The 15,168-nt window shown below is 40.5% G+C and overlaps 1 protein-coding gene across 2 annotated transcripts in view; it reads left to right on the top strand.

Annotated features, from left to right (window-relative positions):
- RPRD2 (regulation of nuclear pre-mRNA domain containing 2) overlaps positions 1-15,168 on the top strand; it is a 134,017-nt gene that overhangs the window by 77,948 nt on the left and 40,901 nt on the right. The window contains exon 11 of one of the 2 annotated variants that reach the window (XR_012237159.1): positions 3,153-6,016. Coding sequence is in view for 1 of the 2 variants with exons in the window: in XM_073610355.1 (XP_073466456.1) it covers positions 3,153-5,650 (2,498 nt within the window). In the remaining variant the exon portion in view is untranslated. Of the gene's footprint in view, positions 1-3,152; positions 6,683-15,168 lie in introns of those variants that run through there. The other variant, XM_073610355.1, reaches the window with a different exon arrangement.

The following is a 15,168-nucleotide window of genomic DNA, read 5'->3' as shown; positions in this document are numbered from 1 at the left end:
GGCACCCCTGCAGATCTGACACATTTTACACAACTCCAAAAATGGACTGGACAAAATTATTGGCACCGTTTCAAAATTGTAAAAATTGCATTCCAAGTTTATGATGCTCCTGTAATTTGTAATTAAACTCACCTGTATCAATAAACAGGTGCTGACAATCTAGAAATCACAACGGCAACCAGGTAACATGGTGAAAAATTGACTCAACCTTTCTGTTGCATGTCTGTGTGCTGCATGAAGAACTGCAAAGAATTGTCCTGAGAGCAAAAATTGCAGAAAATTACAATCTGCAGGTTACAAGTCCATCTCCAGAGATCTTGCTGTTCCTGTGTCCACTGTGCGCAACATTGTCAAGAAGTTTATAGCCTGTGGCACTGTAGCTCATCTTCCTGGATGTTGAAAAAATTGATCAAAGATTGCAACAAAGGATTGTTCGAATGGTGGATAAAGAACCTCGATCAACTTCCACACAAATTCAAGCTGACCTTCAGGCACAGGGTGCAACTGTGACTGCTTGCATTAAATGTTGCCATCTGAATGAAAAGGGACGTCCTGGTAGGAGACCCAGGAGGACCCCACTGCTGGCAAAGAAACATAAAGCCAGATTGGAGTTTGCCAAAACTGCCAAAACTTACCTGAGGTAGCCAAAATCCTTTTGCGAGACTGTGCTGTGGACTGACTAAACAAAATTACAGATTTTTGGTAACGCCCATCATTCTAGTGTTTTCAGAAAAAGAAATGAGGCCTTTAAAGAAAAGCATATGGTCCCTACAGTCAAACGGAGGTTCACTGATGTTTTGGGGTTTGCTTTGGGCACTGGATGTCTTGACCGCGTGCATGGCATTAGGAAATCTGAAAGCTACCAAAGAATTCTGGGGCGCAATGTGGGGCCCAGTGTCCGAAAGTTGGGTCTCCGTCAGAGGTCATGGGTCTTATAGCAGGGCAATGACCCAAAGCACCCAGAAATGGTTTAAAACTGTGCTGGAGAGTACTGAACTGGCCAGCAATGAGTCCAGATCTGAATCCCTTAGCAATGGTTCTCAGCCCTGTCCTAAAGTACCTTCAACAGGCCATGTTTTGGGAATTTCTCTTGGATAAAATAGCTGTCCAAAATACCAAGCCATTGACTGATTTAAAGCACCTGTGCATGAAGGAAAACCTGCAAACATGGCCTGTTGGGGGTACTTGAGGACAGGGTTGAGAACCACTGCCTTAGAGCACCTGTGGAGGAATCTCAAAACTACAGTTGGGAAAAGGAGCTCTTCCAATCAAACCCGGAGAAGTTGACGAAAGAGTGGTCCAGTGGAGAGGTGCAAAAAAAAACTGGTTACAGGAAGCAATTGATTTCAGTTATTTTTTCCAAGGGGTGTGCTATTAAATATTGAGGGTGCCAATAATTTTATCCAGTCCATTTTTGGAGTTTTGCGTGACGTGTCAGATTTGGCTTTTTGTTTTTCCACTTTGTCATAACCATGCGAACAAAAAAAAATCAACATAAGAATGCCTAAACATTTGTAATTGCAACACTTTTCTGAGCAAAGAGGTGCATTATCTGACAAATCCAGGGGTGCCAATATTTTTGGCCTTAACTGTATAATAGAATTGGTAAAAAAAATTATAAAAAAACCTAGGCCTGGAAAATACAATTGGGGAGACTAACATTCTCCTGGAGTCCGAAAAAAATAATGAACTTGGCCTTTTAGTGATCACTCATACAGACTGCATTGTAACTTTTCTCAAGGTGAAAACGCCTGTTTTTATGATTTTGTGATCTATGTGCCAGCATCCTGAGTAAACAGATTGCACTGGCCTTCCAAGAGAATTGTTGACAATGAGCATTGTGATCTCCTATTAGACCCCTTTTGCACAGGCATACCGTTTGTTTTTCCAGTGATGGATGAAAAACGGACTTTGCATCTCTATGGAAAAACAGATTGATGATCATCCATTTACATTTTCTTCTGTCAACCTCTGTTTTTTTTGGAAGGGATCAAAGCCCTATTTTTCTTCCATTAAAAAAAATTGAATGGATGAAAAACTGATGTAAACTGTCTTGTTTCTGCATGAAAAAATAGCCCCAGGACTCAAGTGGTCAAGCACTCCAGCTGGAGGATGTAAAAAACTATTGTAAAAACGGATGACAAACTGATGTAAACTTCATCCGGTCTTTCTTTGAAAAAATGTGACTGAACTGATTAACGGTCCACATGTGTGAAAGGGGCCTTAGAGGCAATACCCGTAAGACCCCTTTTACATGTGCGGGGACCGTTGATTTTCCATTCAGTTTGCCCATTCAGTTTGTCCATCCACTTTGCCCATCCACCAGCTAGAGTCCTTGAGTCCCAGAGCCATTTTTTCATGCAAAAATTGTCTGTTTTACAACGGTTCACTTCTGTTTTTCCATCCAATCCCTTTTAACGGAAGAAAAATAAGGCTTTGATTTGTTCCAAAAAATGGATGTTGATGGAAGCGGATGTAAATGGATGATCTGTTTACATCCGTTTTTCCATAGAGATGCACTGATGTCCGTTTTTTTAAATTTTTTAATTTTTTTCTGTCAATGGATGGACGAAGAAAAACTGACAAATGGTTCACATGTGTAAAAGGGGCCTAAGTAGCATGCACTCTTTTGACAGGAAAAGAACATGAGGTCCTAATAGTAGGATGCTTTAATCTTGTTTAACAATTCTCTGGGGAGTTCTTGCCTGAACATATACAGTATGTATAAAGTCACCCAACACAAATTAAATACAAAGGTTTGAAATTATGAATTTGGGTGGAGGGAGCCTTTAAATCAGGGGTATCAAACTGGTGGCCCTCCAGCTGTTGCAAAAATGCCTCTGCCTGAGGGAGTCATGCTTGTAACTGTCAGCCTTACAAAGCCTCATGGGACTTGTAGTTTCTCAACAGCTGGAGGGCCACCGGTTTGAGACCCCTGCTTTAAATACAAATACAGGTTTCCAATTGTAATCATGAAAACGTCTTGCCATTTGTTAAAATCATAACAGAGGTAGTTTTTATTTTCTTTTTAGTTTTTAATTTGATCTGTAGTCACATACAATAGTCACCCTTCAGAGTTTTTCAACACTTGAATTCAGATAAACATTGCTAATGTATTTTATATCCTTTTTATTCATTATTTTTTTTTACAGGTTTATCATCTTTGATTCAAAGTGTTGCTGCAAGCACTGCTCTCTCAAGTGGATCCGCAACACTTAGTACCTCCACTGCATCAATGAACACTACTTTACAAGCTGTAAAGGACAGAGTTACTCCCTCTGTAACACCTCCCTTTGTGTCTAAAAACTTTGGTTACTCCCCAACAGACCTAAATCCAGATACTTCTCTCACACCTGCCAGCAAACCACCTGTCCCACCCAGTTCTAGTGTAACACAAGCAGTCAGTACCGTTGGATTTTCATCTCAAACACCTGTATCTGCGGAGAAGACAAATAGCCAGCCCCCAGAAATACCTAAACAAGCTGAGGAGACAGAACCATCGAGTCTAGAAATGAAGATTCATAATTTCTTAAAAGGAAATCCAGGATTTAGTGGTTTAGATCTGAACATTCCCATTCTAAGTGGCTTGGGTTCCAGTGCTGTGCCTGAGACATCATCTGAGTTTCACAGTGGACCCACCAGCACTTCTCTAGATAATATAGATGGAACACCGGTACGTGATGAAAGAAGTGGTACGCCCACACAGGATGAGATTATGGACAAACCACCTTCAAGTAATGTTGATAGCGTTTCCCTGTTATCAAAAATTATTAGTTCTGGCTCATCTACACCCAGTAGTACAAGGTCCCCACTTTTAAACAAAGACAGTGACTATCAAAAGCTACCACCTATGCCAGCATACAGGCCCTTCGGTCTTGGTGGAAGTTCTCCAAATGCATACCGGCAGTCCTCTGATATATTGGAAAAACCTTCAATAGTAGATTCTACTCTGGATAAATTTTATCCAGATACATCATTTAATGAAGATGAAGACTATCGCGAGTTTGATTTTACTGGTCCTTCACCATCAGCCATTGGTAATCTTGAGTCAAAATCTATTTTACAATCAAACCTGCATTTAAACTCAATGGAATATCCACCTGTTACACAGAGTTACAGTCAGGTTCCAGACTATAGCATGCAGCCTTTCCCCCCATCTGTGCAGCCTCCTTTTATTTCAGGTGAGAACAGTGGTAAGTTGTCACCACCTCCTGATAGATATGGTGGCTATAATATAAGAGGAAATAATCTAGAATCTACTAGGTCACCTTCCCCTCTTAAAGATGACTCATTGTACCCATCTGACACTAACCATAATATCCCTTTGTTACATCCCAGTATGCAACAAAATAAGTATACAGATTCTGCTCTTGTTCAAAATAGGCATTCAGACTTCCTCCCAAAGAATAATCTTCCTTCTGTAAGACCACCAATTACTTCTACTGAACAATCGGGCCCAAATGTTGCAGTTTCTACTACAATAGAGTTTAAAAATATGCTGAAGAATGCATCTCGCAGACCTTGTGAGGAGAGTCCGTTTGGACAGTCAAGCCTAGATGAAGATATTCGCATCTCTGGGCTTGGTCATGCGGGAAGATCTTCCGAAGTCCAGTCTGAAGAACAATATCGCATTGAAACTAGAGTTTCATCCTCTTCTCTAGACTTGTCAGATAGTACAGAGGAAAAGGGAGCTCCCATTGAAACATTAGGATATCACAATATGGGCAATAGAAGAATGTCAGGAGAGCCTATTAAAACAGTAGAGTCTATGAGGGTTGGAATGAAGGGTGGTAGGGGGCATGGAATGGAAGGAGGTAGAAGTGATTGGTTTGACATGGGTAACACTGAGAGTAATTTTGATGATGGCACACCAAATGCTGATGCACAGCCTTCTGTCAGTGGCAATGTTGGCTTTAAACCTCAATATGACGAGCACTTAACTCGCTTTCCTGACTCTCTCAGCGATTTCAGAGCAAACAACATTCAACCTTTTGAACATCGGTTACCACCTCCACCCATGGCTCCTCCATTGGATCGAGGGCCATTCCAGATGGATCAGACTGGACCACCTCCTGGGCCTCCACCTGTTTTGCCTCCTGACCCAGGAAGTCTTTTTGGTAGAGACATGCCTGTTGCACCCCAAATGCCCCCTATGGAGCCACCTCAAACATTGCCTCATGTTGCTCATCCTCCTTCAGATCATGGAAGCAATCCTTTTCCTCTTCATCACACAGCAGAGCATGGTGGCATCCAGTTTTCACCGCCTCCTCGTTTAGATATGCGCAATCCATTCTCACAGGACCATGGTGCTGTTCACCAGGGAATGATGCAGGAACCCTACTCAATGCATTCAAGCTCGGGAAGGGATCAAGGACCTATGTCTCATGACTACAGTGGCCAACACAGCCAGCCCCATGGTAGGGTAAATGAACCTATGGCCCATCATCCTAGAGACCACCATGGAAACTTTCAACAGCCTCACTTCGGCTCACATCATAGAGACTTCATGAACACCGGTGGTCCAAGGCCACAGCGACCTCACTTCAGGCCTAGGGAACCTTTCCACAACTTAAAACGACCACGGCCACCTTTTGGAAGGGGCCAACAATTTTTTTCCCCAAAACGTCCCTACTACCCACCAAGATACTAAAGGCTGTTAGACACTTGAAGGTGTGGCAGTGGTTTTCATACATGTCCCCAATGAAGCCTGGCTTTGGCATGGATGTAATGAGGTTGTAAGTAACCTATGTTTTAACCATAAAGTCCATGGTTCACCAATATCCAAGGTTAATTGGTTGTAGAAAAACTTAGGTGACAATTCTTTTGCTTAACTTTTCACATGATGCCCACGTTCCTACAAGCCTAGATGGAACATCGGTGATGAAACAGTTTCCTCAAAGAATCTTCAGATCCTTGTAAACCTTAACTTAACCAAAGGAGCCAAAAAACTGTCCTGCTTTTTGCTCTCCAATGAAGCCCATCTAGATCATCCTATTGCTCTCTAAATACCAGATAGGTGAGTCACAAGGGGAAGTTTAATAAAAAGAAAAAAAAAAAAAAACACATCTGTGTTTTTGAATCAAAATAGTGGAATCTTTGTCTTCTTAACATGTTAACATTTCTTCCTCTGCCTACTCCCTCCTTATCTTCGCACCTACAGTCGAGAGAAATGCAGCTACAAGCGCAATTCAGCTACATTCCAGCGTGACGCGTTTCAGGACGTGATCCAGCTCTGGGAAATTGCAGCTGAAGTCCTTGGAGTATGAGAAGCAGTGTATGAACACTTGGTGGCTTTACCAATACTCCAAGTTGTACATGGTTTTGTTCAACTTTTTTTTTTTTTTTTTTAAACAAGGGTAGTCGAGAGTACTACGTAGTGTGTTAGTTTCTACTAACTGCTTATTTTATGCCCATTGTTTGTGCTTAATAAGTATACAATGTTTTTCACCTGTTCATGAACAAATCTCATGATCCTTTCCTACAAGATTTTGTGTGTGTAATGTTAAGTCCACAGATCCGGAGGTGCATAAAATAGCAATATTTAACACAGCTATGGTAGTTTCACATCTTGCTCTTTTAGCCTTGTAGTTTAACTTTTCACAGTGTGAAACTGATATACCAAGTGTTCTGAAGGTTTTCAAATATTTCAAGTGTAACAATAAACATTCAGTTTCTGCATAAATATGCTTCTATTTCCACTCAGAACAAAAGGTTTTCTAAGTTGGTCATAAGACGACAAAACATTGACTGTTTGAATACAGCTGAGTATCTATATTGTTAGTACCAGACACGTTATGTCATACAGCCAGGAGTCTAAGTCATGTATACATGAGCTTGCACACCCAGTGTTATCGTAATCTCAAGAATTGACGTCAGTCTTGAAATGCCAAATTAGTCAGTTCTTTGCCCCTGAGAACTGGCCAGGGGTGTTGACTCCTTTTTAAAGGTACCCATAAACCCTAGTGCTTGACATCCCACCATTTGTATATCTGAATCGGCTAATGTCTGTGGGTATCTTTTTGTCTTTTTAACCTGCTTGATGACAAATGGCTTGCTGGCTTTAAAGAACACAGACATTAGATGTGACACCGATTCTCTATGTTAAGCTCCTGAGCGTACACTCTGGATAATATTCATCTTGCAAAATGAGATTGCAAGAGTGGTGAATGTAGTCTATAAATGACCCAGGTTTCTTCCATTGAACCTTTGAACTTCACAGTCCAGAAAACCCCTTTCCCACTGTGATCATGGTTTTCTGGCATTCCTTTGGGATTCCCTTTAAAGGACCAACAAGTCTAAATTATGTATCCACTTGTGTAAAGGGAATATTTAAAGCATATCTAAACCCAAAAACAAAAGATGTGATGGCTACACTCGTTTTTCTATTTTCAGGCTCTTTACTTTTCACCTGATGAGTCTTACTGCAATGCACTTCCTGGCCTAAAGTGACACCACTGAGTCACAATACTGTGTCCTTGGAAGTGCAGTGTTGTCGCCCTTGGCTGCTGTCCTAATTTGGGCTACCAATATGTCCCCCTCCTCTCCATTATATGGGGAGGGTGTTATGTTATGTACTTGCAGAAAAAATATACTTGCCTGAAAACAAATGCAGCCACCACATTTAAGAAATGGAAAACTGCAATATGTTTTTTGTGTTTGGGTTTACTTTAACAATTCTATATACACTTTTATAATTTTCCAAAGTTTTGGAATCCAAGATACAAATGTTCTACACCCTTGCGTTTTTTTTTTTTTTTTTTTGCTTTGTTGTTGTTTTTTGCAGTTTTTAGGTCCTACTACTTGTAAAATAGCTCTGTAGTTATAAATTTGGCAAACCCCAAATTCCATGATAATACCAGTTACTTCTAGAGCACCCCAAGACCCCATGACACGTCCTGTTATGCAGATAGGGCTAGGCTCCATCAGTCAAAAGCTTGGCCTCACCAACTCCTACACCTATTAGCCAGTGCAGCTTTGGTTATAAGTCTAGCTATTTGCATAACCCAGAACCATGTGTTTTTTGGCCTCTAGGGACAACCCAAGAACACTGAATGGATGTGCAGGCACCTGGACCTGCCAGTTATTCTCATGGAATTTGGTTTATTAACATTTTGCAAACTACAGGTAGAATGCAAATCTAAATTGCAATATGGAAATAAAGCTGCCCTTACATAAGTACATCTGTCCTGAACAGGCCATGTTGGGTGGTGCTTTGGAAAACCACGGTGGTAGCAAAATACAGTGCATCCGGAAAGTATTCAAAGCGCTTCACTTTTTGCACATTGTTACAGCCTTATTTCAAAATGTATTAAATTAATTATTTTCCTCAAAATTCTACAAACAATACCTCATAACGTGAAACATTTGAAATCTTTGCAAATTTTATTAAAAATGAAAAAATGTACATAAGTATTCACAGCCTTTGCGATGACACTCAAAATTGACCTCAGGTGCACCCTGTTTCCACTGATCAGCCTTGAGATGGATTGGACATGTTTTGTAAAGGCACACACCTGTCTATATAAGGTCCCCCAGTTAACAGTGCAGGTCAGAACACAAACCAAGCCATAAAGTCCAAGGAGATGTCTGTCGACCTCCAAGACAGGATTGTATTGATGCACAGATCTGGGGAAGGGTACTAAAATGTCTGTGGCATTGAAGGTCCCAATGAGCACAGTGGCCTCAACCGTAAATGGAAAGAAGTTTGGAACCATCAGGACTCTTCCTAGAGTGGCCTGCCCAACCAGACTGAGCGATCAGGGGAGAAAGGCCTTAGTCAAGAGGGTGACCAAGAACCAGATGTTCAATCTGACAGTGCTCCAGCATATCTCTGTGGAGAGGAGAACCTTCCAGAAGAACAACCATCTCTGCAGCACTCCACCAATCAGGCCTGTATGGTAGAGTGGCCAGATGGAAGCCACTCCTCAGTAAAAGGCACATGACAGCCCACCTGGAGTTTACCAAAAGCCAACTGGAGGACTCTGACCATGAGGAACAATATTCTCTGGTCTGATGAAAGGGAGACTGAACTCTTTGGTCTGAATGGCAAGTGTTGGGTTTGGAGGAAGCCAGGCAATGCTCATCACCTGGCCAATGCCATCCCTACCGTGAAGCATGGTGGTGGCAGCATTGTGCTGTGGGGATGTTTTTCAGCGGCAAGAACTGGGAGACTAGTCTGGATTGGGTGATAGATGAAAGCGGCAATGTGCAGAGACATAATAACCTGCTCCAGAGCGCTCTGGACTCAGACTGGGGCAACGTTTCATCTTCCAACAGGACAATGACCCTAAGCACATAGCCAATACAATAACGGAGTGGCTAGGGGAGAACTCTGAATGTCCTTGAGTGTCCCAGACTTGAGCCCGATTGAACATGTCTGGAAAGATCTGAAAATGGCTGTGCACCAACATTTCCCATCCAACCTGATGGAACTTTAGGTCCTCTAAAGAAGAATGGGAGAAACTGCCCAAACAGATGTATGCCAAGCGTGTAGCATCATACTCAAAGACTTGAGGTTGTAATTGGTGCCAAAGGTGCTTCAACAAAGTATTGAGGTTGTCATGGGGTATTTGTATAATTTTGAGGAAAATGTATTTTAATCCATTTTGGAATAAAGCTGTAACATAACAAAATGTGGAAAGTGAAGCGCTGTGGATACTTTCTGGATGCACTGTATGATGGATATTGCAGCCTAGGTTGCTTTCAACTGGCCATATTCAGGAACGATGAAAATGGTTGTGCAAGAGTTGCATACGGCCTTGAATTTCAGCATTTTGTATCCTTCCCCAGCAATATCTGATTCGATAAGTATCGAGCAGGAAAGACCAGTAGGAATCCGTACATTTCACAGATTTTCAGAGGGTGTGTAAAATGACCTTTCTGCAGGTAATCTGCAAATCTTGGGAGCTGTTCCCCAACCTCTGTCATGGTTTGGGAATTTTGATAGCAATGTTTGTGGTCCTTTCATATAAAGTAGCGTTTCCTCGGTATTGCGCACCATTGGGAGTATTATCTTGCATAGTGTTGTACACAGTTTTCTGTAGAGACAGGATAAGTGGAAGGCTCTTGAGAGAGCCTGTTAATTTATCTTCTGAATCTAAACTGTCTTGGCACTTGTGTGATAATTGCTGTCATTTAACTAGGGCAGGTGGTACTCTAAATCTGTAAAAAATGTATTGGTGGAACAAAAATATGGGAAATGCTGATGTAAAAGCAAGCTTTATTTTAGCATTACAGGTCCTTTTTAAGAGGTACCTACTAACAATAGGTAAACAAATACAGGAACTATCCAGAACAAAGGATGTAACTTCTATAGCACTGCTTGATGGACCAAAATACGAAATTCCCAGTTATAATGCTAAATTACATAAGCCAAGGATTACTGGTTTTAATTAGCAGGAAGCCTTAGACGAGAAGTACAGCCAAAGTGCCATGTACTATCATACATTCAGGATCATGCCACATGCAACATTTGTTTTCAGGTCTTGTTTGACTGGATTGGTGATGTTTGGGCTGCATTCACATTGTTTTGTGTGCATGTTGTAATGCATAGATGTGAACGGGCCCATCTAGTTCTACTAGTTACACTTGACTGCAGCATTATAAATGTAAACCAACCACATAGGATAGACATTTCTACTTGAAATGCATTCTCATGTATGACTTTGCTTCATCTGAAGGGACAAATGTGAATAGACCCTTTGCCTCTCCTCTGTTCCAGTGATACGTTGTCCAGGAGTTCCTCCTTCAAACCAGTCTTTTGGTTGCTGATCTTTGGTTAGCCAGGCAGAGAGGAACTCACTCCACAGGAGTTCATTCATCTCGCTGTATGCCAAAATTGTATGTGGTGCAGTGTACCTTGTGAACAGGCAAGTAAGCATACAGGAGAGTAATAGTATGCTGCTTCTTTAAGGCTGGGTTCACACTATTGCGAATTGGATGCAAGTTTCCTTGCATCCAGTTCACATGTCAGGAGATTGTGACTGGCTCTCTATGGAGCCGGTTCACGCCTTTCCGGAGCGATTTGCGCAGGAGTCCTGTGTGTCTTCTGGTCCGAATTCAGCCAAAAATTTCAGACTGAAACTGTGAACAGACGCACTAGACCCAGCTGTGGGCTGCTCCATAGCTGCAGTGTGAACCCAGCCTAATCCTGCTGATTACTTAAAATGGGTCTTCAATTTAGTTTTTTTTGTTTTGTTTTTTTAAGTACTTAAGAGACTTTTTATTATGCTTTAGACTGGGTTAACCCTTTTCAGTAACGTGTGCTAATTTTTTATGGGTGTTGGTCAGCCCAGTCAATTAAATAGACTGCCTTATCACAACACACATTAAACCTCTGGCAAAATGAGCGTTGACGCGCATGCATTTAGGCACTACAACCCTGTAAATCCAGCCTTAAATGTGCTTTCATCAGTTATTGCACTATAACCACTAAACTTCCATTATGTCTGTGAAAGATGTGATCGTGAAATGTCATTAAATAGTAAAGGATTTTGTACTCAGTAAGCTGGCTAGAATTATTTTCCATAAGCTTGTAAATTACTAGTAGATCACAAAACGGCTTTGTTCTCGTGTGTGTGTGTGAGACACTAATAAAGGTTGCCTTCTAATAAACCCTCATGACGTAACTTCTAGGAAATTACTTAAAGGCTAAGTGCAACTTTTTACGAAAAAATAAGTGCACATCTTTTTGCAGGTAAAATAAGTAAGTTTCTTCTTTTTTACTCTTCGGCTAGTAGGGTTTTGCACCTATGATCAGCAGATCGCAGGTGCGATGCCAGGCTCCTGCAGACATTGTCAACTGTCTGCCCGTACCTCCGGTTTGGGCAGGCAGGTACTGAATAGTAGGAAGAATCGAGCTATAAGAGTGCTCATCAGTGCTTTCGCAATTCATTGAGAATTATAAGCTATTGGCCAAGGAGCCTGATGGTAGATTTAGTTCGTTCATTCACACAACTCTGTGAATGACTCAGCCGTATGGGTGGAGCCCTTCACTGCTGGCTGTGTTTAGATTGTCACAGCGAGTGCGCTGTCACAAGGGAGGGTGATTGGCAGGAGCTGGAACATGTTACATGTTCCACCCTAAATATGGGTAGCACATGTTCCAAAGGTGAACTTGTCCTTTTAAAGGATAAGTTCACCTTTTGTAACTCCCATTGTGATAGCGAGCAGGGAATCTTCTCCCTGCACCCGCTGTCACAATAAAAAAAAAAAAAAAGTCTGTGAGTCTCCGGCCATGTCTGTGAAAGGGAGAACTACACGTACTGACAGCCACCAGCTTGTAGTTCTCAATGAACTACCAGGAAGCTGTTGAACGAGGTAATTCATTGATGCTTCCTCTCAATGTGTAATTGCCTGTCCGTGCGAGGTACGAGCAGACAGCTTATGCTGACAGTCTGCAGGAGTCCTGCATTGCCCACAGGTGCAGTGCTTTTTTGCAGGTTCCTAATAAATAAAATAAATGCACATTTTGTTTTTATTTTTTCCTACAAAAATATACATTTATTTTTTTTACAAAGGAACTTATCCTTTTAAATTTGTTCAGAAGTAGTACAACACGCATTGGTGAGATGTGCAAGTTGTTATAGCCAATAAGATTTCAATGAGATTTGTAAATTTGGTTGCTGGGAGCTATTGCTTTTTGCCTTCCCGCATCTTTAACTGAAAGTAAGATTGAATGCACATTTTCTCTATATTTCCTGCTGCCTGATCGATTGAAAACTGTGACGATAATTAGTCTGCTCTTAAGACCAGTGTGCAAATTATTTGATTTAGGAGGTAACTGAGCTATTTGATCTAGTGACCATACTAGGTAGAGCTTTGTTGGATAAACCATGCACTCTCAGACCACGAACGGCAAATAATGTTACAGGAAAGGGCCATAACCTATAAGATTTGGGAAAACATTAGAAAACAAATGCAGCAATAACATCTAAGAATTGGTAAGCTGCAATATAATGTTTGCTTTTGTGTTTAATAGCTTTAATTGTCAGATTTTGGTGGACAAAGCTTTTTGGGGGTGGTAGGTCAACTATTGGTCTAACAAACTCCATGCTTAAAGTAAAGCTCCCACTTGGAGAATTAAAAAAAAAATAACTCTACATCTTTAAAGACCAGAAATATGACAGTCCATACTTGGCCATCCAAGATGCTGTAAATATTGCTTTCTACTCTTTCAACTCGCTTGTGCCTGTTGCCTAAATGCTTAATAATCTCTTGTCTGTGTTCAGAAATCTTTGCTTTAAAGCTAAAACCAATAAAACTGTAGGTTGTCTGTGTGTTAATATCATAAACTAGCTTTGATGGTCACACCACACTTTTCAGTGTACATGCTAAATATTTTACAAATTTCTACTGATCAGAATGCACGTGTGTGCCTTAACCAAATATTTTTTAGAAATTTTATATATGTACTGAACTAAAAAGACAACATTTAGATACTTGTAGCGTCTGGAATCTGTAGGGAAAGTACACAAAAAGTCAGAAAATGTAGGTTATCACCAGATAAGAAAACTGCCATTCTTAAAGGAACTTAAAATTAAATGCTTTTTATTCCCAATTACTTTAATGGAAACTGGCACTGGGAATTGCTTTACCTTTCATCCTCCAACTACATGGCTGTTCAAAGGTAGTTGTCCCATGCCATCGTTTCATGGGGTAGGGCTGTTTAGAATCATCTGAATCACAAGTTTAATTAAAGTGATATTCTGAACCTCACATTTGTAGATGTGCTACTGTTACAAATGTAAATTCTAGGATTTCATTTTCGACTACAAACCATTATTTTATTTATGAAAGTTGGAGTACAGTAGTTCCTGAAGTAGCAGCCAATCATCATTGTTAGGCAAAATCTGGTTGCTCCTATGAGCATGTACTTGTGGCACCAAATGTTTTTTTGAACATTATTAAACTGTAAGCTTATTTTCTTTTTAAAACCTGGCTGAGCACATTGGATTAGAAAACGGTAGCAAGTGCTAAAGTGCAGTTTATCATTTTCTATAATACCTAGAGCAAAAGTTCTGTGTTTCTATACTAATCTTGGAAAGCATTATTTTACTGAAAGGGTAGTTGATGCTTGGAATAAACTAGTAGTAAGCCAGTCAGAGCTGCTGTTAGAAATTACGGGCTCCCCTCGAATATATCAAAACATTTTTCACAAAATATATACTAAAATCATTTTTAGTGGACGCAGATCACTGAGAAGCTGTGTGAATTGGTCCTTTTTTAATTTACATTTTTGAGAAAAAAAAACATTTTAGAAATGTTTAAAATGTTTGGTTTTTAAAATGTATTTTACTATTTTTAAAAATTCTTTTTTTTACGGGACAGACTGGCAGCTTTGTGGGGGGGGGGGGGGAGGAGTGTGTGCCTCTGTCTCTCCGTGTAGCAGTTGAAAGCTGGTGAGAGAGAAACCTGTTTTCAGCTGCTGCAGAGAGCCACACAGGGCAGCCTGTAATTTTCCTCTGCTGTTCAGGTGGTCTCCCCCCTATCGTCAGCAGCCCTGGAGCCAGTCAACAGTAAATGGCTTCAAACATGCATGGGACAAACCGATCTATACTCGGCAAAAAAAGTGAACCAAAAGAGAAAAAACTGGCAGTCTTGATGGGCTACTCCTGTTTTTTTTTTCTGCTGTCACTTTTCTATATTTCTAGCAAAAAGTGTACATGGGTAAAATTTTAAATAAAATTCTAGGTTGAGTACCTCAGTGTTCAAGCACCATTTACAGACCAAAATGTTTAAATTCAACAATATCTTTAATTCCTGTAGTTCTTGCAAAAAAAAAAAAATGAAATCTGTAAATATTTTGCCACATCAACATAGTAGGAAATTTAGCATGTACTGCTCAATGACTGGTGATTTTCACAAATTTAAAGAAAAATATTAGGGATTTACACTCAAAACACCTTTATATAAAATATAACTCCCATACATATTTTACTGAGGACAATGTAATCTTTTGACTACAGTACCATTTGAAGAGAAAGAAAAAAACCTATAGAAACACAAGGGCTCGACTGAAATAAATGGAACTAGAGGACATCAGTAATTGAATAGTTTACAAGTTGTGCAGCTGGCCAGTAGACAAATCCTTGTCTCCTAATACGAAGAATGTGACAGTTGATGATGCAGTCATCCTGGTGCCACACACACCTATGAACATTTCATATT

This window comes from Aquarana catesbeiana, linkage group LG13 (assembly GCF_042186555.1).
Source record: "Aquarana catesbeiana isolate 2022-GZ linkage group LG13, ASM4218655v1, whole genome shotgun sequence".
In the NCBI taxonomy this organism is placed as follows: Eukaryota; Metazoa; Chordata; class Amphibia; order Anura; family Ranidae; genus Aquarana; species Aquarana catesbeiana.
Note: the sequence above shows the minus strand (reverse complement) of the source record. Positions and strands in the feature narration are given on the sequence as shown.